Source organism: Rhea americana, unplaced genomic scaffold (assembly GCF_003343005.1).
Source record: "Rhea americana isolate MKP2758 unplaced genomic scaffold, rheAme1 scaffold_192, whole genome shotgun sequence".
Taxonomy (NCBI): domain Eukaryota; kingdom Metazoa; phylum Chordata; class Aves; order Rheiformes; family Rheidae; genus Rhea; species Rhea americana.
Genome location: NW_028186061.1, coordinates 1,443,841 through 1,468,426, shown reverse-complemented (window position 1 = coordinate 1,468,426; position 24,586 = coordinate 1,443,841). Strand labels below are relative to the sequence as shown.

Below are 24,586 nucleotides of genomic sequence, written 5' to 3'. Positions count from 1 at the left end.
ACAATAAAAATAAATCCACCACCTGCAAGCAGTGTGTTTTTGGCATACTAAAAATAAACAAGTCTCTCCTGGGACACTGTTAATGATATTAAGTAAGCATGGATAACCAGAAGGGGTCCATTTTATCGTAAATGTGGACTGAAAAGTTCTTTAAGACATTTTTAATAAAAATTAGTTTGAGGGTTCAAATATACTGTTTGGATTGATGCAGGTGGGCAGGTTTGGGATGCAAGGCTGCATGTTCCAAGAGAGCTGGAAATGCTAAAAACTTCTTTCTTTGGAAGAAATAGTAGAAGTCACTGAAGATGTAAGTCAAAAGGAATGCATAAACTTTAAGAAAACCAGTAAATCTCATACATATCCCACATCCTAAGTGTATCTTGGATGTGCCCAGCAGGTATCAGTAGTCTTTTAGGCAACACTGAGCTGAGGACATGGATATAATCTGTGTCTCCGGGTAGCTGCATGTGTGTCGGAGTAGCTCCTCGGAGTTCAGAGCAGTAGCTGCGAACATGCATGGGTGACCAGGTTGATGACAGGGAGGGTGGGAATTGCACTGGAGCTTCTTCATGTTTAGAGGACATCTCTGACCATCTCAGTGCRGAAGAAAGAAGTTGTGAAGGATATCTCAGGGCCTGGAAGTGAGACAGGGCACAACCGTACTGGGGGCATCATGGGCAGTATGCTGCTCCAACGTTATTAAATCAAGTGACAAGCGGCTGCAGTCATCGCAGAGCCCTGTACTACTTCCCAGGGCAATCCTGACAGATCTCCAGAGGCAGCCCAGTCTGCACCCCAGCCTGAGGAGGGGATGAGCCACATTTGTGTTGGTTTTGCCTATACTGATGATACCCCTTTTCTTCTCTGGAGGCTCTGTAAGTGCCTTGCACCTCCTTTTGTGTTTTATTAGTCTGATACAAGTTCAGGGAGACATAGTGATTGTACTCGTGAAGAAAGTGAGGACTGGTGATCTGCCCTGGAGACTGCRCTGGCATGCAGACACCATGTGTTGACTGTTCCTTGCCCTGCTTGAGTTCAAACTCTGTTACCAAAGCAGCCAGGGGCTGGGACCCATGCCTCRAGAGAAATTCTAGGCTCCCTATTAGACAAGAAGCTTAAGCTTTTCTAAAAGGGCTCAGCAATCCCATCTGGCTAAGGAGCTTACTGAGTYCAACCAGAAGATGTTCTATGTGGCTATCTCAAAGGGAAGACAGGTTCATGGGGGCTTTGCAGTCCTGTGGTCCCTACTGCTGCCAGTCCCCAAAACCCTGCAGGGGATGGGGAGAGAATGATGTTTCTCTCACTAGGTTTCAATCACTAATCTATACAAGTCCTAAACTAYGTGCTTTGCCAACACTTCCAGACTACACAGTAATCAAAAACACTATAGGAGGGAAATGAGATTGGTAGAAGTCAGCTACAGAGGCAAGAATTGAACCTGTGTCTGCTAAAATTTATTCTGCTTCCTCACCCCCTCATATTTTGGTAGAAGAGGTGTCATAAGTCCTGAGACCTCCTTGTTACTGGTGAGAGAAAATCACCTCTCTGTGACAAGGTTCATGCATTCCTTTGTAGAAGAGGAACAGAAAGAAAAAAAAATCCTCCAGCAGTAGTGAAGGACTAACAGTGTTGGAAGATTTCTCTGGTGGCCCTGGAGGACACTAAGGAGCTTGGTTTACTTTCTGGCATGAAAGAATGAGAAAGGTTTTTTTCATCCTATTGGTAAACCTTATGCATGGAAATGAGCTACAAAAGTGTAGGATGATGCAAAAATAAACTGATGTAAACTGTCAGSGATCAAAGCTTATGTCAGAAATTTGGAGAAATTTTCTGTGCTTCAGGTGGGTCATGTTTGGGATGAGACCCCTAAGAAGAGAACAGCATTCATGTGCCTAAGTGATTTTAAGATGGCATCTTGTTAGAGGAAAACAAGGCTATGCCATTAGAGGGRCTAGGAGGAGAGCACTGTATCAGACACAAATTCTTCTTCTAGTTTAACTCTTTGAGCTCTATTGCCATCCTGRACAGGACGGTGTATCTTGATCTTACCTTGCAATATCCTGTGTGTTGCTGTCTCAAACATTTGCATAACAGTAATATAAAAATAAATATTCCAATGTGAGTCCCATTAGCAGTCACTCGCATTTGCCAAAGACACATCAGGTGACTGTATGCCTGTCCTCCAGATCTCAGAAATTGTCTTACTTACTTGTCTTAYCAGGGTTTACTACCAAACAGTCCAAATTACTCCTTCCTTCTGTTCCTAGGTACAAAATGCTGACGTAGCTCCTGTATGCACTTGCAATCCTCTCCTCTCTTGCTCTTAAGACACTCAACTCACTACTTCCACAAGATAAGCTGAGTGACAGTAGAGCTCAGCTTCTRTTTCTGCCATGGCATCCCTGCACCACAAAAGGATCACCTCCTCTAGTTTCTTGATGTATTTCCTATAAGGCTATTTCTTGTTTTCCCTTCTCAGCCTGTCTTCCCAGCTTGCACAAGGCCTCAGACTTGCAAACCTATTTCACCCAGGTTCTTCCTGGATAACCTGACCCCTGTATCAAACAACATCCTTGGGTTCCCCATCACTTCTTGGTCTTCATGTTCATGGAAGGCTGTTTTCTGGATAGCAAAGTTAATACTATRTATTTCTTATACCTTATATAAATACATAYATARAAACTTCAACCAAAACTTCAGCTGATGTCAATCATAAGGATTCAGGGAACAAGGTCCTCACACCAGCTTCAGTCTAAGGTACGTATGCTTGGAGATATGGTGCTAAATGATACTTTCATTCGCTGTCTTGTTGGGGTGGAGCAGAGACTAGAAATCAGGYCTCCAGCAGACAGCTCCTCCTCATCCAGCTCTGCAGAGGAGATACAACCACCACTAAATAAGCACTTTGAGAAGAAGAGGCATTTGGAGATTTCTCAGTTTGCTGTCTAACTAGAAGTTACCAGCATCTCAGTGAAATGCACGGAATAACATGGTTYTCCACTTCCAAATGCAATGCACTGGGCAGGGATAATGCTTTAAGTCAAAAATTTGGTTTATTTTACTGCTTCTACATGCCATTTTATTACAGTCAATCTTTGCCCATTTTCCCTGGCTAGACTGTAAACTCTTCCGTGAGCCTCAGTACCTGAGGCRTATGAAGGTTACTATTATAGTGTATCCATTCATCTTACAGTTGCCTGGGCTGCCACGAATACCTTCTTACAGTAGTACAGTCCTACAGAGTACTTAGAGAAGTACAGATTACCGTAGTTTTAGAACAGATGTACCTAGCAGCTCTTCTAACTCCTTGAAGGTTGAAATATCAGGGCATGGAAATTATAGCCATTATTACAAGCTAATATGGTATTCAGGAGGGAGTAAGCAAACACTCTGTTTGATGTCACTTCCATGGGACTTGTCTTCTAGAAGCAGAAAGGCCAGCCACAGAGTGCTTTGTGAAAGGGCTGCATCACATACATATCACATTTTGCACTACACAGCCCCTTTCTTCATATCTGCTTGCCCACCTGTGCCTAGTCAAAAAACTCAGCATGATGCAGGTTGCTCCAGTTGAGGAGAGGGAGGCCTTTTTGGGCTATGCCTGATCATTGCTCAGTCTGCATCGCCAGGGTGCAATGAGGGCTATTCTCTTCTGCCTGCTATGTTTCCCATGCCTCCTTCCTCCTTTCCTTCCCCTGAGTCTCAATTCCAATTTCTATGCAAGCAGTGCATGCATGTGGAGAACACATTAAAACCATCTGTGAGGCTGCTTGGCAGCTGAGTAAATGTGAACATGGTCTCGAGGTGTTTATCTAGGGGTATGGAATATAAATCAGCCCAACTTATTCTGGCACCATGTGAGGCACCAGGGAGACCACATTTGGAATACGGTGTGCAATTGTGGTCACTCTATTACGGGAAGGACATTTGGTGGATTGGAAACAGGCAGGGAGGAGCAACCAAAAAAATGACCTAGCATTTTGGGGCAGAAGTGGGGAGGAGGGAAGGAAGGGAGGGCTGGACAGACTGTGCCTCTATATGGGGGTGTTTTTCTGGCACAGCAGATGTATTTCAAGTCTGACTGTCAGAGCTTGTGTGCATATCTGCATGTATATATGTATAGATCTGTAGGTGGGAGTATATGTAGGAAGRAGACTAATGTTTGTTGCCCTGCATTGTGCAATGCAGGTGGAGTGCATGCCTGTTCTGGGAAAGATGTTCTACGTGGGTTCCAGGGTGTCTGGATGGAGAGCTGAGGACATAGTGCTGCAGCCCCTTTTGGTGGACTTGTGTGTGCRTGGTGCCCCCTGTGTCAGGGCATGCATCTGTGAACACCTATGTGTGTACGGGTACTCTGTGCTGGCCAGCATGAGGRGAGGGCAAGGAGAGGGGAGGGATGTATGTAAGTCCTACCTGTTATTACTCAGAGTCCTTTGCTGGTCTACACACCATGGCTTAATGCAAAATATGTCCCCTGCATATTCAGCCCTGAAGGAACTGGTCCTCAAAGAGGAAAGGTGCATATGGCAGCAGGGGCTGTTCCAAGTCATACATTGTCCCGAGGCAGAATGGGAAAGCCACAAGATTATGAGTGGTACCGGCCAATTGCCAACATGACGCAGCCACTCAACCATCACTGGCTCATTCCACATGCAGCTTGTCCCTTCTCTGTCCTTGCAACCCAAAGATGAAACATCATCTTAACATCTCTGCTGATGACACCTGACATGCCAATACTAGTCTGGCTCAGCTCAGGCACCTCCCTTTTCTCATTCCAGTGTGCCCAATTCTTCTAAAACCCTCTAGAGCTCCCTTTTAGAGGTGATAATGCTGGTCATATTGACCTATAAAAGTAAGCATGGAAATAAGCATGATAATTAGGATTGCAAATTCGCTGCTCCTGCATACTATTCATTCACTCTTTCTCTGCATTACTACACATATCTCTCAAATGGTGCATTTACAACTGCTATAAGTAAATATATATATATTTACAACTGTTCCTCTTGTGCATTGCAAGACTTGTATACTTGCTTGGCAGACATTCTTCAATGGGATGGGAAGGCCTTGGCCCATAAATTTTTTSCAGGAAGTGGCCAACTGTTGATATTTCTTGTCTCTTGCTAGCTCTAATTCAGGCACAGGATGGCAAGTAGCCAAATGTGAAGAGTTATAAGTGGTTGCAAGTCATGAAGGCCTGTTGACCTGAATACTAACTGTAGCAGATGGGTGTGGTGTGAGAAGGCACCTCTCCGTAGGACTTCATCTCACTTTTGACCCATCCCAGAGCCACAAGTGTAACAGAAAAAAAGACCTGAGTAAGACTCACTGATTACATCATTAGTAGTTAACAAAATAGGCCATAGCCTGTTCTCAGGCCCTGCAGGCTGAGAGGCACAGCATGGCTCACATCCACATGTCCAAGCTGGCAGGAAGGTCTTGTCTGTGCTGCCAGCTGAAAATGACTTCTGGTCTGTGCTGGCCCSCAAGCAGTGTCCACTGGGGCAGTGACAGCTCTCCCAAGCCAAAATCGTTCCAGGAGCATGCTAACAAGAGGCAGTTCAGTAAACTACAGGACAATATTTGAGCCCGTGTCCTGGCCCTGCCTCACTGAGACACTTGAACTGAAAGTAAAAACAGGGAGAAGCTAGAGAGAGAGGAAGGACATACGAGATATTTACAGGTCTGGGGTCTGTAGGGCAAATCCCGAGGGCCCTGGATGCCTTTGATTCGTCTTGACTTCCAAGGCACCTGAGGCTACTCACATCCTCTGAGGAGACCCTTGCAGGCTGGATGGTCAGGGGATGGTGCTTGAGCGTCCAGAGAGAAAATCTGGAGCAGACTCTGAACTTCTGCAAGCCCAAAGAGAGCGTAGGCTTGCGGATGGGTTCTTTAGGGACAATGGAGCCATAAACTTAGGAGAGCAACTCACATACCTTGGATAAATATGCACAGCTTCTTAACTAAAAATAACYCCTTTCCCTAGCAAATAAGAGGTTTATTTATTAAAAAAACAAGCCATTTTAAAGCAAGTTGCAATACCTAGGACTCTAAGAAAGGACTGCCGATGGCCTTCGCTAATAACAGGTTTGTGTAAAAATCTCTCTTCCCCCACAAAATGTCCCATCTCCTTTTCCAAACCAGGGTAAGACAGGCTTTTAATTCATGGATGAAAAAAAAATCAGGTCTGATGGCTTATGGCTGGGAATTTCACTTTATCCTTTTCCAGGTTTAACTTTGGGGTGGCATCAGCCTGCCCACCATGGCTGAAATGTAATATTTATGTACGTAGAAGAGAAATTTTAGGGTTTCCTGTTCTTTCTGAAAGGCTTTCATCTGGAGACTAAAATTAAAAAAAAAGGAAAAAAAAAGAGAAAAGAAGAAAGGAAGCCAAGTGCTTGCGGTGACAGTTGTATGTGTGAGTTTTTTTTTTCCTTTTTTTGTGGGGGTCTCCCTCCCCCAGCACTTTAGCCAAAAATTACAAATGAAGAACATATTTTGAAGCAGGGCTGCGTGGAAGTATGCTGGACTGGTGTACGGTTGTGCTTCACCCAGCATCCTCATGGACAGGTCCACATGTAGCTGCGTCCTTGTCACCCCCAGTTCAGTTTGGATTAAATCCCATGGCAGCTCCTCAGGCTCAGAAATACACTGGGAGGTATCTAGGCGTAGATGACATTGTCTGCACAGTCTAACCTAGGAGGACCACAAGGCTCTCATCCTGTATTAGGTACCATATAATAACTAGCAAAAGATAATGTTCTTAAGGAAAAAAAAGGAGGCAGATTTGAAATTTTTACTCATAAATAGAGGCTCATTACTTCTGAGGGAATCTTAAATTTATATCAWTTTTTTTACCATTTTAGTTATGATTTTCCTTTGGGCTATCTATGTGGTAGCAATCACACATCTAGAAGCCATATGTTCCCCACACTCCAGAAATGAGTGAGTCTATGCCTCTGTCCTGGTAAGAGTCAGAGGAACTGACGCTGCTCAGTCCCTAAGACTTTTCTCAGAACAGAACTTAGGTATGGCTATAGATAAATTTAATCTATATATAGATTATAATCTATAGATAAATTTAATCTAGTATACTCCAACCGAACAAGATTTTACTAAGCCATGGTAGCAGAGGTTAGAAGATAATATGTTTGAATCCTCCAGTTTACAGCTGTTTGTCTGGTCTCTTAGAGGCTAGGTCAGGGATAAAAGGAAAGTTAAACCCAAGAAAGACAACGAACAGCCCTTCCACCCTCTATAGGAAGGATGGATACCGGTATTCTTCATGCTCCCATCCACTTTTCCTTTTTTTCACAACATCAAGTTCTAGGCCTAGTAGCCAATTTTAAAGGCCATTTTTAGCAGCTGCTACTACACTAAAATTAGTCCTGGCATAAAGATGAAACTGGTGTTGGTCAGGCCTATGAGGATACAGGTTGATCGGGAGAACTATGTAACCACTCACTGGTCATGTTCTTGCTCCTYGTATGGACTTTTTATTTCATGGATGTGGGATCAGGAGAAGTATTTCAGCAGCCCTGGAGCCTATTGCCATTTGGCACTGCGCCAAGAGGCACATGACACTTGCAAATAATGCCTAATCATGCAGACTGAAGAAATCAGTGGCTTTAATAACACGGAACCAGTAAAACTAGCAAAGGGAAAAGGTTAATGCTAAAAGGAACAGACCAGTGCCTGCTTCAAGAGGATGGCAGAGCTTGATTCAAGATACTTATCTCTACCGGGCTGGCTGCTTCTTAGGGAAGAGCTAAAGAAGTCCATGCATAGGCAGGATCACATTTTCCAGTCAAAGAGCCAGCGCTGCTGTTTGTTTGAGTCTCCGTGCCGAATCCAAGCCTATGCTGGAACAGTGATGCACAAAAACCTGCTCCTGGAAARCTCTTTCTTGTTCAGGTTTCTCAGGGGCAACAGCGGTGCTTGACTCACAGATCTCTCCATAGCACATTTTCTTTGCTACTGTTTTTTCAGGTTGCCATTTCAAATCTGTGATTAGCAGGCAAACTCATTAGGAGTGGGTAGCTGCAAGGTGAGAGAAGGAACAGCAGAGACCAGCCCGAAATGAAGGCTCTTCACTGATCCAGGCTACCTCTCGCCTCATTTCTCTGAAATTCTGATTTTCCTCGGTGCCTGCTGATAAACATTCATCTAAATGAATATCAGACTGGAAAAAAGTAAGTCAACGTGCTGAACTAGAGGAGAGATCAATAAATCTAAGATAAATCAATGTTCTCACTAAACTGAATGGGGATTCTGCCAGTTTGTACCAGGCAAAGAGCTGGTCCATGAGGTGCACTCAAGGATGAAATGAGGAAAAAAGAGGAAGAATCCATTGCACTGCAAGAAATTTCAAATGTCTTTTCCTCATTTCAAAACAAAACTGGAGGCTTTAAAGCTGTGATGATGAAAGTTTTGGGTTTCAGTCAACTGGGGTTTGTCCAAACATTTTCATCAATTTCTGTCCACCTGGACTCAAATCTGTGCAGTCTCACCTTGAATTCCAGGACAAAAGGAAATGTGGTTTGTGGTCGGTGCCCTGGCTGAAGAGTAAGGAGATGAGAATCCAAATCTTGGCTCTGCCACAGACTCTCCTTTGAGATCGGAGGTGAGGCGTTGAATATCCCTGTGCGTCAGCTCTCAAGAATGAGCCCTACCAAACCTTCATGCCAGGTTACGTGATATTTCTTTCTATCTAAAAAAAAAGTCAGGAAAATTGAGGTGTCCCAAATTCCCTCACTGCTTCTGAAAACACAGATCATTGACTATTACAGMGTGGAGTAAATCACAACACTATGCTGCAATCATGCCCAGACAGAGGCAGGATCCAAACAGCCCTCTGCCAGGTGGTATTGGCAACTTCTGTTGAAGGGACATAGGAAGGCATCAAGAATGATCACAGGACGGGCCTGTCAGCACTGAATGGGTGCATATTTCCCTTGATGAGGAGCTGAATGAGAGTAAGCAGATAAAGCAACGGGGGAGAGGTCATCCAGGGTTTCCATCAGCAGTTTATGTTAAATGCAGTACTGCTTACATCAACACCTTTCCTTCCTAGTACTGCTCCTTTCCCTCTGATGTCCCTGGTGTTTGTGTGGCTGCATGATGAATGCAGATCATGCATGTGGCTAGACATCAGGGAGCAGACAGTGCTGAAAACCAAACCTTCTCTGGAAAGACTATCAGGTGGATCAGATCTGCCATCTGGTTTGCCATTTGGCCCTGTCCATACTTGCATGCAAAGGGGATTCTGCAATAGTAAATGAAGTGGTGCTCTCCCTGCATGCACACAGCATCTCTGTGCATGATCCAAATCTGCTCATTCCTTGCTAGCCAAGTTGTCTCATCAAGGACATATATGTGTACTGAAATCACCTGTTCTCCTTGCTGTAGAGATGTCTAGTTCCACTGTCTGCTGTAGAGAGGACCAGATCCAGACAGGATATGCAGGTAGTAGCTTATGGGACTCCYTCTTTTCCTTGTCTAAGAGATGAGATCTTACTGCTGCCCCCTCATACCTTCTAACTACAGGCCACTTGGCTGCCTATGAGCTGGCAGCAAATAGCAGTGCTTCATCTAGTCTGGTTCAAATGTGGGTATGAAGTCAAGGTGTTGAGGAGGGCAGGTTTGCAGSAAGAGATACTGGGAAAGTTCCTTGGAGAAGCAGAGCCTGTCTGCAGAGATGCACGCTGCTCTTCCCCACAGCTTAGGGAACCCCAACAGGGAAGTGTCCATGTATGCCCAGGGCAATGGGTGCATCTCTTGAAGTGCTCTTCTGGGTCCATTCCACAGATTTTAACATTGAATACTCAGAGCTACAGGACTAAACCCCACAGCAGACACGTGTAAGCCAGCCATCAGGCTGCWAAGCATCCTTTGCTTGTCACAGAGATTTCATAAGTGTCCAGTGCAAAGCAGATTTATGACAGCCATGAGGTTGCCTTTCCTGCAACTTCTAATGTTAAGAATTTCCCTGGAGATACGGGAGTCTCAAGTTCAGAACCAGTCACTGTTGATTCAGGCAGAGATTTTAAGCAGGATGGCTCTCCTCTCTCAAGCCTCCTATAACCACTGGGCTACCCAGAATTTGCTGCTGGGATGTCCCTGCAGTTAGAGCTGCTGTCTGCTGAAAGGCCTTCTACAGTGGTCRTGGAGTGATACTGGCCCTACAAGCAGGTCATAAGTTGAGCTGTTGAGATCCAGTTCTTGCTCCAGTGCCTTTGCTTGATGCTTTCAGACAAATGAAGCTGAACTAATGGAAGAGATTTCAATCTCCTCTTTCAAGGCTAATGGTAGAATCATAGAGATTCTGGCTGGCAGGGATCTCTGGACATCTCTTGTAAAGACTTCCACTCAAAGCTAGCACCACATCGGGTCAGTCACAGCTTTATCTAGATAAGTCTTGAGAACCTCTACAGATGGAAATCCCACCACCTGTCCAGGTAACCTGTAGCAGTGCTGCACTGCCGCCCTAGTGAACAATAATGAAGTCATACTACTGCCTAAGTGGTAAGTGATTCATCTAAACAGCAATCCTAGACTCAATCTGTGATCAAYGGCTGGAGACACCTGGAAGGCAGATGTTACCCCAGAAGGTGTCCTCTGTCCACTGAATCTAGAAGAAGTTCAGATGTTTGAACTCTAAATTTCGGATGACTAAGTGTGAGTGAAAAGACTCCTACCCATAAGTGTTTCAAAAATGCCATTTGGGTCTTAAGGAGCATCTCAAATGATACAGGATGAATAAACATTGCATATGGGATCTGATTCTATATAGGAACTACTGCTTTTGCCATAGAAGTGCAGCCACTTCTGGGGTGTAGTAAAGGAGTTGTGTAACCATACACAGCAACACCATCCACTGGTATAAATAACAGCAAAAAAAGGCACTAACTGCATGTACTCAAAAGCACAAAATTTGCAGAAGCCAGATGCAATCATTCTAGCTGAAACCTAGTCAACTCATCAGTAATCCATCTCATCAYCAATGCCATGACTTCCTCAACTCAAATTTGTAATGGCCCCAGACAGCCTCAACTTTTACTTTATCGGTCAGTTCTTTAGCTGAAGCTCACTGGGCCGCTCTCAGTTACATCAGCTGAAACTGTACCCCCAACCCTCCAAATCATTTGCAAGACAGATCATATGGCCTCACAGTCCTCTGGGATGCCAAGGAGGGCTGCTGCTTTACCACGCACCACATGGCAGATTGCGCAAGCTTTCCACGGTTTCATATATGAATCTCATGTCCATCTACTGACTATGTGGTATAGCTTCTCCCATTTACAAGACTTCCAGAAACTAAATGTAACACRGGTAGAATGAACCAGGACTGTATGCTGCCTCCTGTATTGCACACGTTGAGCCTGGATAGATTTGTTTCTTTTTGTGGTCACTTGTGGTTTTTTTTTTAGGTTAGACTGTACCTGTTCTCTGCAGTCCTTTGAATACCAAATGGATCAATAAATCATTCCAGGCCAAGGAGTGCCTTGCTCCCCGCAATCTGAAAACATGCCTCTCAGCTAGGCTTGCCCCAAATCAAAGATAAAAGTGAGTCCTTGGCTGCTCCATCAGAAGCAGCCTTGGGAGYGGGGCCCATTCATCACACTGATGAAGAGAAATAGAAACCAGAGGCATAGACCCAGCCTCCGTCCTGGCCTTCAGAAGGTGCTGGGAGCTGTGAGGGCAGGAAAGGAGTGTGGCTGGCTCTCCTGCGGGAGATCTTGCAAGGGAATAAAGCACTTTGTATGTCTGAAGTGGGGACCATTTGTGTTGCTGGTAGGTAGAGTCTGGATTATCCCTGGTGTGGAAATAGTGCCTCGTAGCTGCCACGGGCTGTCATTATCCTCAAATAGAGGGTCAGATGGGCATGGGTCCAGCCTGCCTACAGCATCACTCTTGGATTTGAGGAGCCAGAATGCAAACACATGGTGAGAGACAAACTCTGCCCCACACTGCTGAAAATCCAAAAATAGGGCAGAGAGGAGACCTGGAGGCACGATAATGCAACCTAAATCCTCCCAGGTAGTTAGAAGAGACAGCTCTCCTGCCACCCACGAGTGCTCTTCAGAAATGCTCCACATAGTATCACAGGAGACTGCCTGAAGGTGTAGCGTGGCCACTCAGGATTCATGTCGCCCAAATCAGGGTCACTGTGCTCCCATACATTCTGTCTGCAAGTGGGGGCTGGTGCTTCTTATGAATAGAAAAATGTGTTGCCTTTCCCAGGCCTTTCCCTCTGGTACTTCAGTGAGGGAACAGGCAATGGAGTTAGGTCCTCCACCAGGCGGAGAAGGGCACAGCCTGAGGTGTCCTCGGGTGATTAGTTYCCGTATCATCAAAAGAGGAACAGGTTTAAACACTTTTTAACCCTGAGTTCTGAAGCCTGTGCACAGAGGCTAAGCTTATAAGCCTTAGCTAAGCAACTAATTGCAGTAAAGTTAACACAGTGGAGATTGCGACCTTTTGTTCTGTCACCCCTCACCTCGCAAGAGCATCTAAAATCATCCATCTTCTCAGGATCTTAGAGCAGGAGGAATGGGCATACCACAAAATGGAGATTCAGTTAGCCTGTCCACAAACCAGCCCTTGGCTTTGTCATGTCTTGTGCCCGAGGGTGCAYCTGTAGCCTAAAATCTCTGAATGGAGGCTCTTTTGCAAGGTCAGAAAATCTTTTCTAGACTGCAGAGTCTGCAAGTATCAACTCTTCCGCAAATCAGAGATACTCTGACAACTTACTGCCTTGTTTGTAGTATTTTTCTTGGAGAACATTTGGTTAGGATCTATTCTGCCTTTAGATTACAGGATCTCTTGCTGACTAATTTGAGCGAACTACCTATTGCTAATGATTCTACTGATTCTTTAAAGCCTTGAATATACTGCCATGGGTACCAACATCACAATAATAATGATTCCCCCTTTCGGCTGCACTATCTGCACTTRAACAGATATTTTCTATAGGGGATGGAGCAGGCAATCCGAATTTTATTGCCCAAGCAGCTCTGAATAGTGTTTTCCAGAGCCAGGAGTTAGCATGGATTCCTGAGATATCTAAGTGATAATGAATTTAGATTCCTTTTTGTGCAGTCAGTGGAAGAGCCTTGTAGTTGCTGAATCAGGCCTCAAAACTGGACCAAGGGGATGTTTGCAAAGCCTTGTGGTTTGGTTCCTTTGCTCTGCTAAATTGACTGTGGTGAAGAGTCCAGCATCTGCTCACTTGTTCCTATGGAGTCACTGTTTCCCCAGCCCTATCAACACCACTGTTGATAATCAAAGAGACAGATCAATACTAAATGCTCATGGTCTCATAGAAAAGGCCTAGAAAATAGGGTATGAGAGCAAGACCAGCTGGTTGATATCACCAAATCCCAAGGTAGACAGGTGGTCTAAAGCACAACGGAAGGACATGCACATGTGTTTTTTAATGAGGCATTAGCTGAGCACTGTGTGAAGAAGATAAAGAAGCACAGCGGATATGGCTTGAGGTTTTGGATAATATAAAGCTGGAGACCTGGAAGAAAATGAAAGCTGGGCTTTTATGGTCCCTTGCTGTGATTTCCAAGAGCAGAGAGATGCCAAGTGGGCAGGCACCTCTGCTCCAAAATCACAGCTGGCTTTGGGGAGCTTTCTCTTGGGTGGTGATGCAGTCTCCAGGCACTCTAGACAGTGATAGCTGTGGGAAGGGGGATCAAGTGAGATGTAAGGGTGAAGATGGGAGACAGCCTGGATTGTTCCCTCCTCTCAGTCAAAAGAGGAAGAGAGTGCAGGACTCTCTCAGTCAGGACTTCCTATTGGTGCAGGATGACTGAGCTTACAGCCTCAGTCCCAATAATTAACAGCTGTGAAAAGGATGAAAGAAACTGAGGGGACATGATCACTTTGCTCCCCACATAAGAGAACTTTCTCCCCTTCTCCCCCACTCTCGCATCTGGTAACGATTTAGCAGCTTGAAATAGAAAGGAAGTGGAAGAGAGGAACTAAACCAAGCTCTGACTCATTTAACGAGAATACATATAGAGTATTTTAGAGAGAAACGGGGGAAGGGGTGTTGGAGGGTTGCTTTGTCTCCCATACTACCAGTGTCTTACTGAAAAGGATCTTGATGAGAACAGATGATTGATTGTATCTCCCATGCATTGCCTGGATATTGGGTATAGGGCTGTAAGCTCACGATCATAGTTGTTGCATCCTCTTGACTCCTTGAATATGGTATCTGAAGTTTTGGAGCAGCAAAAACAGGCTGTGACAATGTTGCTTTTTAGCACTTTGAGCTGTAAGGTCTTATTAATAGCCTAACCTGAAACACCAGTTTTTTGGCCCTTCACATGCTCTGCAYACTGGACTAAGTGGAAGGACTGGGGTCTAGCAGAAGGGAGCCCAGTATTGCCTTCYCAGCCATGCAATCTAGTTTGCTGCAGGAGCACTCACCATGCACCTTGGGCACCTTGGCTTTCAGATGTCGTTCACACTTGGCCTTGGCTTTTAGCAGTAGGAAGATCTGCTCYTCTTTGGTGATGACATCATCAGCATCCACCTGTAGTGATGAGGAGAAATGACATTAAACCTCAGTGTGAGAAGAGTAGCAGGACACTGATGTCTTAGATAATATTTCCTATCAGCAGTTTTATCTATCAGCCTTGCTCCAGGTATCTCAGTTTGCTAAGCAATTAGTGTGCCAAGCAGTACCCCTTCCAAGACGTCACATGGAAACATCTGTGTACATGACAGAGGAAGGGCACAATGCAATTGTCCACATCACAAATTCACGTGTGCACACAGGAAGGGAGAGAGATCTAGAGCAGTATTGCAAGATTGCAGCTTGGCTATTATCCAATGGAGGGAAAAAATATTGATACAGTCTAAAAAATGGTCCCATTGGGATATAGGAACATTGATAAACATAACACTCAGGGAATGGCAGAGCAATGCTGTGTCTCCTGACATCCATCTTGTTCTCTTTGAAAATACTAACAGGRGTTAGAAGTACCAAGACCTCCTCTTCCTTTAATAATCTTAACCTGCCATCATTAATGCAGTGCTATTTCCAGTTCCTCATGCAGGCCCTCRGTCACACGGCATCAAACTCTATCAGCATCTCATCTACATCCAAAAACATAGACAGGGCTGCCTGAGGCAGGGCTGTGACCTGACTGCATCTGCCCCCCAGAGTATGAGGACTCAGGAAAAGAAGGCTGCAAACATCAAACCAGGAAGATTAGGTTCCTTCTCCCATGTGCACTAGGCATAACATCTCCAGAGGACAAGGTAAAAGAGGAGTAGAGACAAGAAGGAGAATATGGTTATGCAGGGGAGCAGTCTTGGGGTGGAAGGAGCATAGGATATTTTCCATACTCCTAGGTTTGAGTTTGCCTTCCTCTGCGCACACAGATAACAGTGCAAATRTGAGATGAGAAAAAGCAAAAATCGYTTGCTGTTTAGCCGGACTCCTGTGTCACAATGTCCCACCAGGACACTGCAGTCCCCAGAACCTGCTTTAGCCTCTTCCATTTGCAGCTTGCTGATACATAAGACACTTGCTGGTCTTAAAAGAACATTTTTCTTCACAAAGCCAGCACATTCGTATTAGCATTGCTGGCCTTGGGAAGCTGGGGGTAAAACAGGGAGGAAGGCTTGTTCTATAAATGCTTTGGTTSTTATACTGGACCGACCCTTGGTCTTGAGCCGTATAGCCATTAATACTTTTTGATGTTCCTCTTGGGTACTTAGCTTGYGCATACTGCTCAGATATTCAGGACCAGTCCCACTTGCCAGATAAGGCTGGAAATTAGGAGGAACTTTCCTCCAGGTCAGTGTGGCAGGAATGAGTAGAGAGTTCACCATGCCTATCCCAGCTACACTGGAATCACACTGCCTTTGTCCTCTCATGTGTTTTTTTTTCTAAACGTATATTATATTGAGCCTTTTCCTATAGCCTGTACATTTCATTTTCTGCCCCAGATTTGAATGGGTGATGCAGATCTTACCCTCTAGGGGCTTTGTGATTTGCAATGTAGGCATAAGGAGTAGATGTGCAGCTTTCTGCACTATATCCGTCTCCTGGCAAGCCTCTTGTGTTTGATGTGTGCAGGATCTAACAACCCTTGTGAAACCAAAGAGGTTTAAGTTCTTCGTTGGTACTTTGCCACTTGTGGCAGAAGAGTCTCAGAGTTAGGAGGAATCTTCATTCAGGAGATCACACCAAAGTGGGTTCAAAGCACAGAAAAGCCACRTGCTGTGCCCCAAAATGCTCTTGAATTCAGGTTGTTGGTTGAGGCACCAGCCTGAAAGARTTAGGTGATGTTTTAACCTGGGTTAAATCATTGCTGCTCTCATTGCCTCTGTTTCCTTAATATTTGGCTGATTAATCATACTACAAATGCAATGAGAGCAGARGCTGCCTTTCTCTGGATTTGTACACCACTTAGTACTCACTTATAATAGTGTAATGTAAGAAAGATGGGCTGCAATGCTCTTTTATAGAAAACAGAAACTTTTTATTTTATTTTTTATTCTATTTTTTACTTATATCTTATTGTAGACTGTGCTGGTGAGTCTAGCCACAGTTAATTTGTCATGAGAAATCTAGAGCAGCATGACACATCTGGATAGCTGGAGCTGCACTGAACATCAGTGTATAGAGCAGGCAGGCAAAGGATAAGAATAGAAAAATCTATGAAGCCAGTAGTGACCTTAACATGAGAAGGAAACCTGTAGACAGGTTGTGGAACCTGCCTGCAGAGGGGACTCCTTGTCTGCACTCCTCTGAAGCATGGACTAAAGGCGAGTAGTGACGTATCATTGTACTTATAAAACACTGCTATTTGGAATTAAGGTGCCTTTGCTCATTATAACTTAATTCACTTTAGAAAGCAAGTGCGATGAATCAGCTGAAGGCTGACCAGTTTTTGAGTAAGAGTTACTACACATGACATATTGAGGGTTAATGAAATTCAATGTAGAAGTAAATTCAGATTAAATTTCCCATATGTTCCTATGGAGAGAAAAAACAGTGGATGTTTGAGTGGATGCTGATGTGCTAATAGGCACACAGATGGATAGCTAGATCTGATAAGGGAATTTTGAGTAGAACAGAAGTTAGTTTTTCTTGCCCYTGGAAGAAATCCACACTAAAATCCTCCTTCAGAAGTGAGAGATGGTTTAAAAACCGCGTTAACGTTAATGCAAAATAAAGCCATCCCTTTCCAGATGTTTGGCCAGTCCACATTTAAGGCAACATCCAACATTTCAACTCTTTCACTGGAAACATAAAACTCAGGGGTCAGATCCTGCTGTCATTTATAGCTGCGCAAATCCTGAGTGATTCTACCAAAGCTGGAGGAGTTAGTGTGGATTTATACTGGCCAAATGGAGCAGAATCTGACCTCAGGCATTTCAGATGATTCATCCCTTGTGTGCTTCTTCGTCTGGCTCCTTTGGCCGTGCTCTGAAAGGGGGCAGCGAGAAGCAACTCCTGGCCAACAGGATGTATGGTCTCCTCTCCAGGCACAGAAAAGAAGCTTTGTTTTCCAGAAGAGGAGCTAAGGCACTGAGCAGCGTGCCCAGAGCTGGGCAGCATGGCTGGGGCAGAGCTCTGAAATGAACCCAGATTTTATGCTTTCCTGAGCCAACCTTAAACTTCCAAACCTGTCGGATCCTTAAAATGTCTCCCTATTCTGTCCCTTCTCCCTCAAAAACTGGTATAAATATTGAGAGATATTATCAGGATATGTTTTTCTGTGTTTCTCCTCGGTCAAGGAGGCCAAAACATATATAAAACTATACATGTGAATGAGAATGGAAGTCTTTATGCAGTCCCGTGACTTGAATAAGACACCTATTCTCAAGAGACTCATGGGAAAACTATGCAGACTGGAACTGCTGCTGCCTTATTGCTGAATCACCTGAGAAGGAAAACTGAAGTTGTTYCAGGACAGCCTAATCTCATCTAATTGCAGGTGGCTCTGAACCTGTTTTCCCCTCTGATCAGGACTGCACATTCCCATGCATTCACACTGTTCACCTCTAGCCCTTGTCAAACCTTTGCTGAGACATTTCACGTGTCTGCCTGGCTGGAAGTTCACCAGGAACAAGGGAAAAAACAGCTTCTGCTGTATCAGGGCACTGAAATGGCTCATGTTTGGGTTCAAAAGCTGGTATGTGGGATGAGGCAGAAATCCACAGTTGGAAACTGGACAAAGCAGTTGAGGCTCCTGCCAGCTGTTAGAGCACTTTTACCTGTTCAATTCCTCTTATGCTTGTGTGTCTAATTTTCATGCTTTGAGTCTTTTGTTCTTCAGATAATGCTGCAGTGCTCATCTTTCTAGCCTAGTTGTCAAAGATCAAAAGAAATCAATAGGAATATCTTCTTTGCAACATAGGTGCATTAGACATTTGGATCAGGTTTGGCAAAACTTCCTCTTTGACAAACAATCTTGATACCTGATCCAAAAATATCGTGGAATGGCCTTGCTGAAGCCATTAGCAGATGCTTATGCCAACTTTTTTAATGTGAATATTCCTAGACAACTAAATAAGTGGCTTTATTTTCAGAAGTACTGAGGTATGGGCTGCAGAAGTTTTTAACAAGTGGAAGCTGCTGCTGGCAAAGCAATCACTTGTCTGGAGTGCATTTGGGTCCCTGAGGTTGGGAGAAACACTGGATGTATGGGTATGAGAGAGGTCTGTAAAATACGGAATAGGGCAGAGAAAGAGAAAGAGAAACAATTAGCCACAATTTTGCAAAATTTGAGTCCTGCAAGGCACATGATGAAGAGAAGGATGGTTCATGTAGGCAAATTGCAACAGTGAACTCAAAGCAGAAGTAGACAAATTCACAGGGGACAAATCCATCAGTGGCTACTAAACACTGTAGCCTGGATACAAATTATGATGCAGGAAGGTCTTAAACTTGATCACCAAAACCTGGAAGGTAATAACCAGTCTATAAGAAATGTTTCTTTCTTTAAATATCCTAAGTTGGCAGCTCCTGGACATGGTCTGTTAGAATAGAAGGTTGACCCAGAAAGGCCATTTTTCTATTCCCATAAGCCTTTTATTTTGCCAAGATCCTACAGAAACCTTATGCCCTGTTGAGTATCCGGGAACATGTATGTGCATTCAGGACGTGCTCCAGTTTGGCGTGATCATCACAATCTACTTTTGATTATTCTGTGCACCTTTTCTTTAGGACCACTGGGAAAGCTGGTTAAGAGGAGATCTTGGAAATGTTTTTTCCAAGCACACATTGTGGCTCCAACTTACCAAGACTGTCATTTTCAGCATCACACTCACACTTTGGATCTCTTCTTGAGAACCACTGCAGCCAGTCTAGAGCTCACTCATATGCAACCAAGTACCTCTTATTCTCATTCTCCGGAAACCCATCAGCCAGCAGAAAGCAACAAATGCCACGTGCTCTTGCCAATACAGCACTTGCCTTTTTGGCCAACTGGGGGACCTTGAGGGTGGGATTTACCCATCTGAGATGTCTCCACCYGAGGTATTCATCTAAGGTTTACCTTACAGTCATTGGAGACTTAGATATGGTGGAGTTCAGTTAAGATTCATTCCATCCTCAAACTGCCATCTAAAATAGGTCAGATAACTGTGCTTTTTCCTTTTTTCCCTCTTCCAATAAAGGGAAATGAATCCAGCAGAGATATTTACATTTTATGTGTCTGAAATTAGGAAAAAAATCCCCTCCCAGAACTTATCCAGCTGAGTCATGGTGTCCTCACAGCTCCTTGTGGCTAGTACCAGCCATAGGTTGCTTACATTACTGCTCCTCTCTATATAGATGTAACACCTYGTTCTACCTGGACAATATTTCCTCAGTACCCTTCCCAGAACGGGATGAAGGAAGCGAAAAAGATCTTCTTTAGAACCACTCAGAATGTCTTTCTCATGGGGGAATTTAGACTGTTACTTAACACTAGCTAGGTTTCATGATGAAGTGTAGTTTCTTGAGAAGGAAAGAGAAGGAAAATGATACAAAAAACCCCAATAAAACCAAACAATCCTGGTAAAAATTTTCACTGCAGTAAAATTTCACATGAKGAGAGAGAATTTCAGAATTACTACCAGTCCTATTAGGCTGATAAGAAATGGAGTTCAACAACTGAATGCTGAGAACTCTGGGCACCCAGCATAGCCACCCAAAGTCTTAGGGTCCCCTACTCCAATGCAAGCTATGCAATAGGAGTAACCACAGCTGGTTCTTTCTGAAATCCCTGGAAGCTGTTTAAGAAGCTTGAAGGAACTTTGCCCATTGTTTACAGGAATTTCACTGAAGACATGCTTCCTCAAGCTCTCATTGCCTCTATCATATAATGGTGAAACTCAAGAGCTTAGAAAGACCTAAACATGGCCAACTGTTGAATCAAGGTCAAAGTCAAGTACAGAAACCAGGACCTTCCCCTCCCTGTCTGACCATTCAGCCATGCTGTCTCTCGTTTGCATGACAAGCTGCAAAACTCAGCCACTCTCAGAGTCCTATCTTCTCTCACACAGGACATTAATTCCTGCTGTTAAGGAAGCCAGAACTTACTTTGTGAGTCTTCATTCATCACAGAAAGGACCCCAAGATGTGTGTCCTTGCCTATACCACAGAATTATATCCTTTGATGACCAAGCAACACACATCATTGCAGCTTTAGATGAGGGATTAAGCTGAGTTGTTTGGGGACGGTCAGAGTCCGTAAGAGGGCAGATTGCCAAGTTCTAAGGAGCAACTTTGGTTTTTCCTCCCAGGGTATCTTGCACAAAGTATATTTGCTCTGAATGATGTGAAGCCTTTGAGCAGCTTGAGCCTGCAGTAGGTCACTTGAGTAAAGCTGATAGGATCTGCAGAATTTAGGAGCAGAGCTTTTTCTGGTGTGAACTCTGGGGACAAGAGAGGGACTTGAGAGAAGTCAGAAATGGTGTCACAGACCTCTCTCAAATGCAACTATTTGAAAGGGTGAGGTCATCACACTCCTGCAAAAGATAATCACTGTTAAAAGATCTGACAGCAAATCCCTTTCCAAGAGCTCTCCCTAACTTGCTTCGGCATAAATCCTGGCACTGAGCTTATTGGCATCAAATTTATACAAGTTCAAGACTACAGAAAGGTGTTGCACAGGTAGGTTTAGAAAGACAGCTTTGCCCTTGACTCCTACAATTATGGCCTGAGTGCAGCTGGGCTCGGAGGCAACGGGGTTGCTCCCTGGCCTCCCCAGATTTGCAGTCAAAACACATCTGCTACTCTTTCTCAATAGTTCTTACCTCTTGGATTCCCAGCACTGATTTTTGCCAGAAAAGGTTCCTTGTGGGGAAAGGTTCTAGGAATGTTTTTTCTCCCTCTTGTTAAGAGAAAGCAGAAATGCAGAGCAGGAGGCAGGCCAAGCAGAGACGGGTGAAGTGACAATGCTATCCAGAGCCTGTTAAATCAGTTTCATTTCTTTCTTTTTTTCTTCTTTTTTTCCCTTACCCCCAGAGGAGACCATGGGGTAATTATGATAATGTTTTCTGGTATTTCCATTTCATTGGCTGATCTCCCAGCCACTAAAGTAAACCCCAAATCTCAACGGGCAGGTCATATTCATCCTTGTTTATGGGACTCATTTTCAGAAATAACACTATCCTTTTTGTGAAACTTCCCTGGCAGCAGCTCAAAAAACAGCTAAAGGCAAACAGATTCCTTGGTCGAGGTTGAGAACATCACAGCCGCTCAGCAGGCCACGGCTGGTGATCACCATYTTGGAAGGCAGTAGACTGGGTAATTGCTGGTCTGAGTGAGTTGGGGGGTGCAGGCAGAAGTGGTGGCTATGAGAAAGATGAGAAGAAAGTAAGTATGAAAACCGAAGCACCAGTGCTAGTGATCTGGAGGAAAAAGGGAGGTGGATTCCAGGAGTGCATGAACTAGGTGGGCAAGAGGTGGAGCCAAGCTGTGCAGAGCCCACCTCAAAACAGGCCTTCTGGTTTTGGTGATTTTCAGACAGCATTGCCTCTGGAAAGATGATCACAGTGCTATCTTTTTGTGCAGAGTGAATACAGGTGCTGATGGAGGAGAATACAGAGACCAACAGTTAATCAGCTCTAAGGAGTGTGACAGTGCATTTCTAAGTTGCCTTAACGATGCCTTAGGAGATCCGGGTGAAGGGTGTCATGGAAACAGCAGACCAAGGAATATAAGGTCAAACACTGTGTCCTTTTCTGCAATGTAGATTGCAATTGGGCTGATGGCATCAATGGGAAGGAAGGAAAGTTCGGATTAGAGATTCATTTCAGCATTACTAGGGGAATAGGTTGCTCTCCCAAGCTCTGTAAAGGTCAAGATAGCTGTTAGAGTTAGGACTGCTTCAGTCTTCACTCAGAGAGMCAGATGTAACTTTCTGGAGAGCTTTATGCTTCCTAAGCAGCTTTGCCCAGGTCTAACCTGAGGCCAGAGCTGTGGCTGCTGTAGATAAGCATGCCTCTACCGGGATCAGAGCATCAGGCTGGACTGATAGCAATAGAGTGGTGAAGCCAGGCAGTGCCAACAGGGTTGGCACATCTGATTAATGCCTCAGAGTAGGGTTTCAGCTGCTTTTTGCAGGAGCGGATACAGCCTTCGTCATGGAGAGAGGCAAAACAGCACTAGTGGGGAGTTCATGACAGCATGGAAGAGGCCTGAAACAGGAATAGGTAGTGGTGTGGAAATGGTTGGGAACACAAGGAATTACGTGAGATTGGTCAGTAGTGGCATGGCAACACGCACAAGAACTGAAGTCCTAATGCCTACATATTATAAATTGAACTGTACTCCTTTAGGTGAGAGGAAATTGATTCCTTTGGTTATTTTGTGATTTGGTTTAGCTTTCTAGTTTGTCATCTCTCTGTTTTCCTACACTTCTGCAAGCATGTGCATTAGCCTTGCATCTCCTGGCCACTGGGCCCTGCTGGTTTACTCAGGTCCAGGTGAACYCTGGCAAGTATGGAAGGGCCATGGATTTGTATATGCTATCTTGGACAAAATGTACCGAGTGCAGTCTCTATTACTGAGGATGCTGCCAGCCCTATGCTAAGTTAGGATCTGCCAGACTGTAGCTGAACTAGTGCTTAATGATGCCCCATGTCCAGCCATGCTTCACACAAGACGTTAAAGCTGGAGAAATAGAGGTGTGTTTGTGATTTTTGGGGATTTTCATGCCAGTTTTTGCAGTCACTCATGGCTCGTGTTTCCTGGCAAGCAAAATCCCRTGTTGGGTTCGGAAGGAGTACTGAAATCGTGACCCAATCACTTGACTCTGGAAGCTGGCACTTCAAGCAAAACAAGTCCCTCACCCCCTGAAAACTACTCTGGACTCATGCATGAACTGTGAAGCTCTGGCACTTCATATTTTAGTGGCAGCTTACAGTGTCTTCCTCATGGAGAGACCGACCAAAGCAAATACAGATAAACTGAGTCCAGTTTGGGCAATATAGGCTTTGCCTACTACCCAGGCAATTTAATTCTCTTTCTACCCCATACTTCCTCCCCTCTGCCTGCCCACGTGTGTCATCTGTGCCTTGGCACAAATCTATTCAGCGACAACAACAAAAAATTAATAATCCATTGAGAGCAATTTGTTGCAAACAGAGGCTACCCTGGGGGGAGAGCATGGAGTGGGATTTGTTCTGCCCTGAGGGATTTAGTTTTAACTGAATAGGCATTATTTCCAACATTAGGGGAAAAAATGTGGTTTGCAACCTATTTCCTGTCAGGTTAATACTGGAAAGATTTAAAAATAAATAAAGTCGGAGTGCCAGTTGGCTCAGCCAGAGATACAGTAGCAAAAACAGCAGAGGCATGATCTACTGCCAGGAGCTAATGGCAAAAACTATAGGAGTGGAGCTGTAGTTTGCTCAGGATGCAGCAGTGGCAAGGAGGATGGTGGGAGGAAGGTCGGATGATAGCATGATATCCTAGACTCCYGAATAGGGCAGGTCCAGGCACTAGAAAGCATACTTGAACCCCCCCCCGCCCCCCGCTGGGTCTGCAGCTCGTGTGAGTGAGTGCACTGGACTGGCTCTTTCTACCCCTTTACCAGCTGCAGCCATTCAGCTCAGTGCACGTAAAGGGCGGGCCACTGGGGTTCGGCAGCAAGAAAGCGCATGTCTCAGGTGGGGCTGAGCATCAGACACATCCACCTGACACATTAGCAGATGTGGGCCTAGAGCAGGACCCCTGYTTTTATCCATGAACTCTGCAGTGCTACATGACGGACAAACACCCATCTCGCTCTCCCCTTGCTAAATCTCACCTGTAGCGGTTTTGCAATGACAGCAGAACTTCAGATTTAAGAGACTAGGCAGCTAGGTGATGAGCTGAGCTTTCTGCATTGCCATCCTACTAGGTGAAGCAGTGTGCGTTTGTGTCTGCYCATCCCTCAGCCCACTCCACTTATAGGAAAGGAAGTATCTTAGCAAGGTGGATTTCTTAGTCCTTTTAAAGACTGAGATTATAAAGACAGAACTGGGACAATGAAGTCAAGAGGGAGAGAGGAGTGAAAAGGAAGGAGARAGCCAAGACAGAAGGAAGGTCCAGCTGAAGAAGTGTTTGGGGAGAAAGGGR

The 24,586-nt window shown here is 44.7% G+C and overlaps 1 protein-coding gene across 1 annotated transcript in view; it reads right to left on the bottom strand.

Annotated features, from left to right (window-relative positions):
- The window catches only part of PTH1R (parathyroid hormone 1 receptor), a 126,940-nt gene that overhangs the window by 45,120 nt on the left and 57,234 nt on the right, over nt 1–24,586 (bottom strand). The window contains exon 5 of the mRNA XM_085302796.1: nt 14,443–14,548. Coding sequence (XP_085158922.1) covers nt 14,443–14,548 — 106 coding nt within the window. The remainder of the gene's footprint in view (nt 1–14,442; nt 14,549–24,586) is intronic.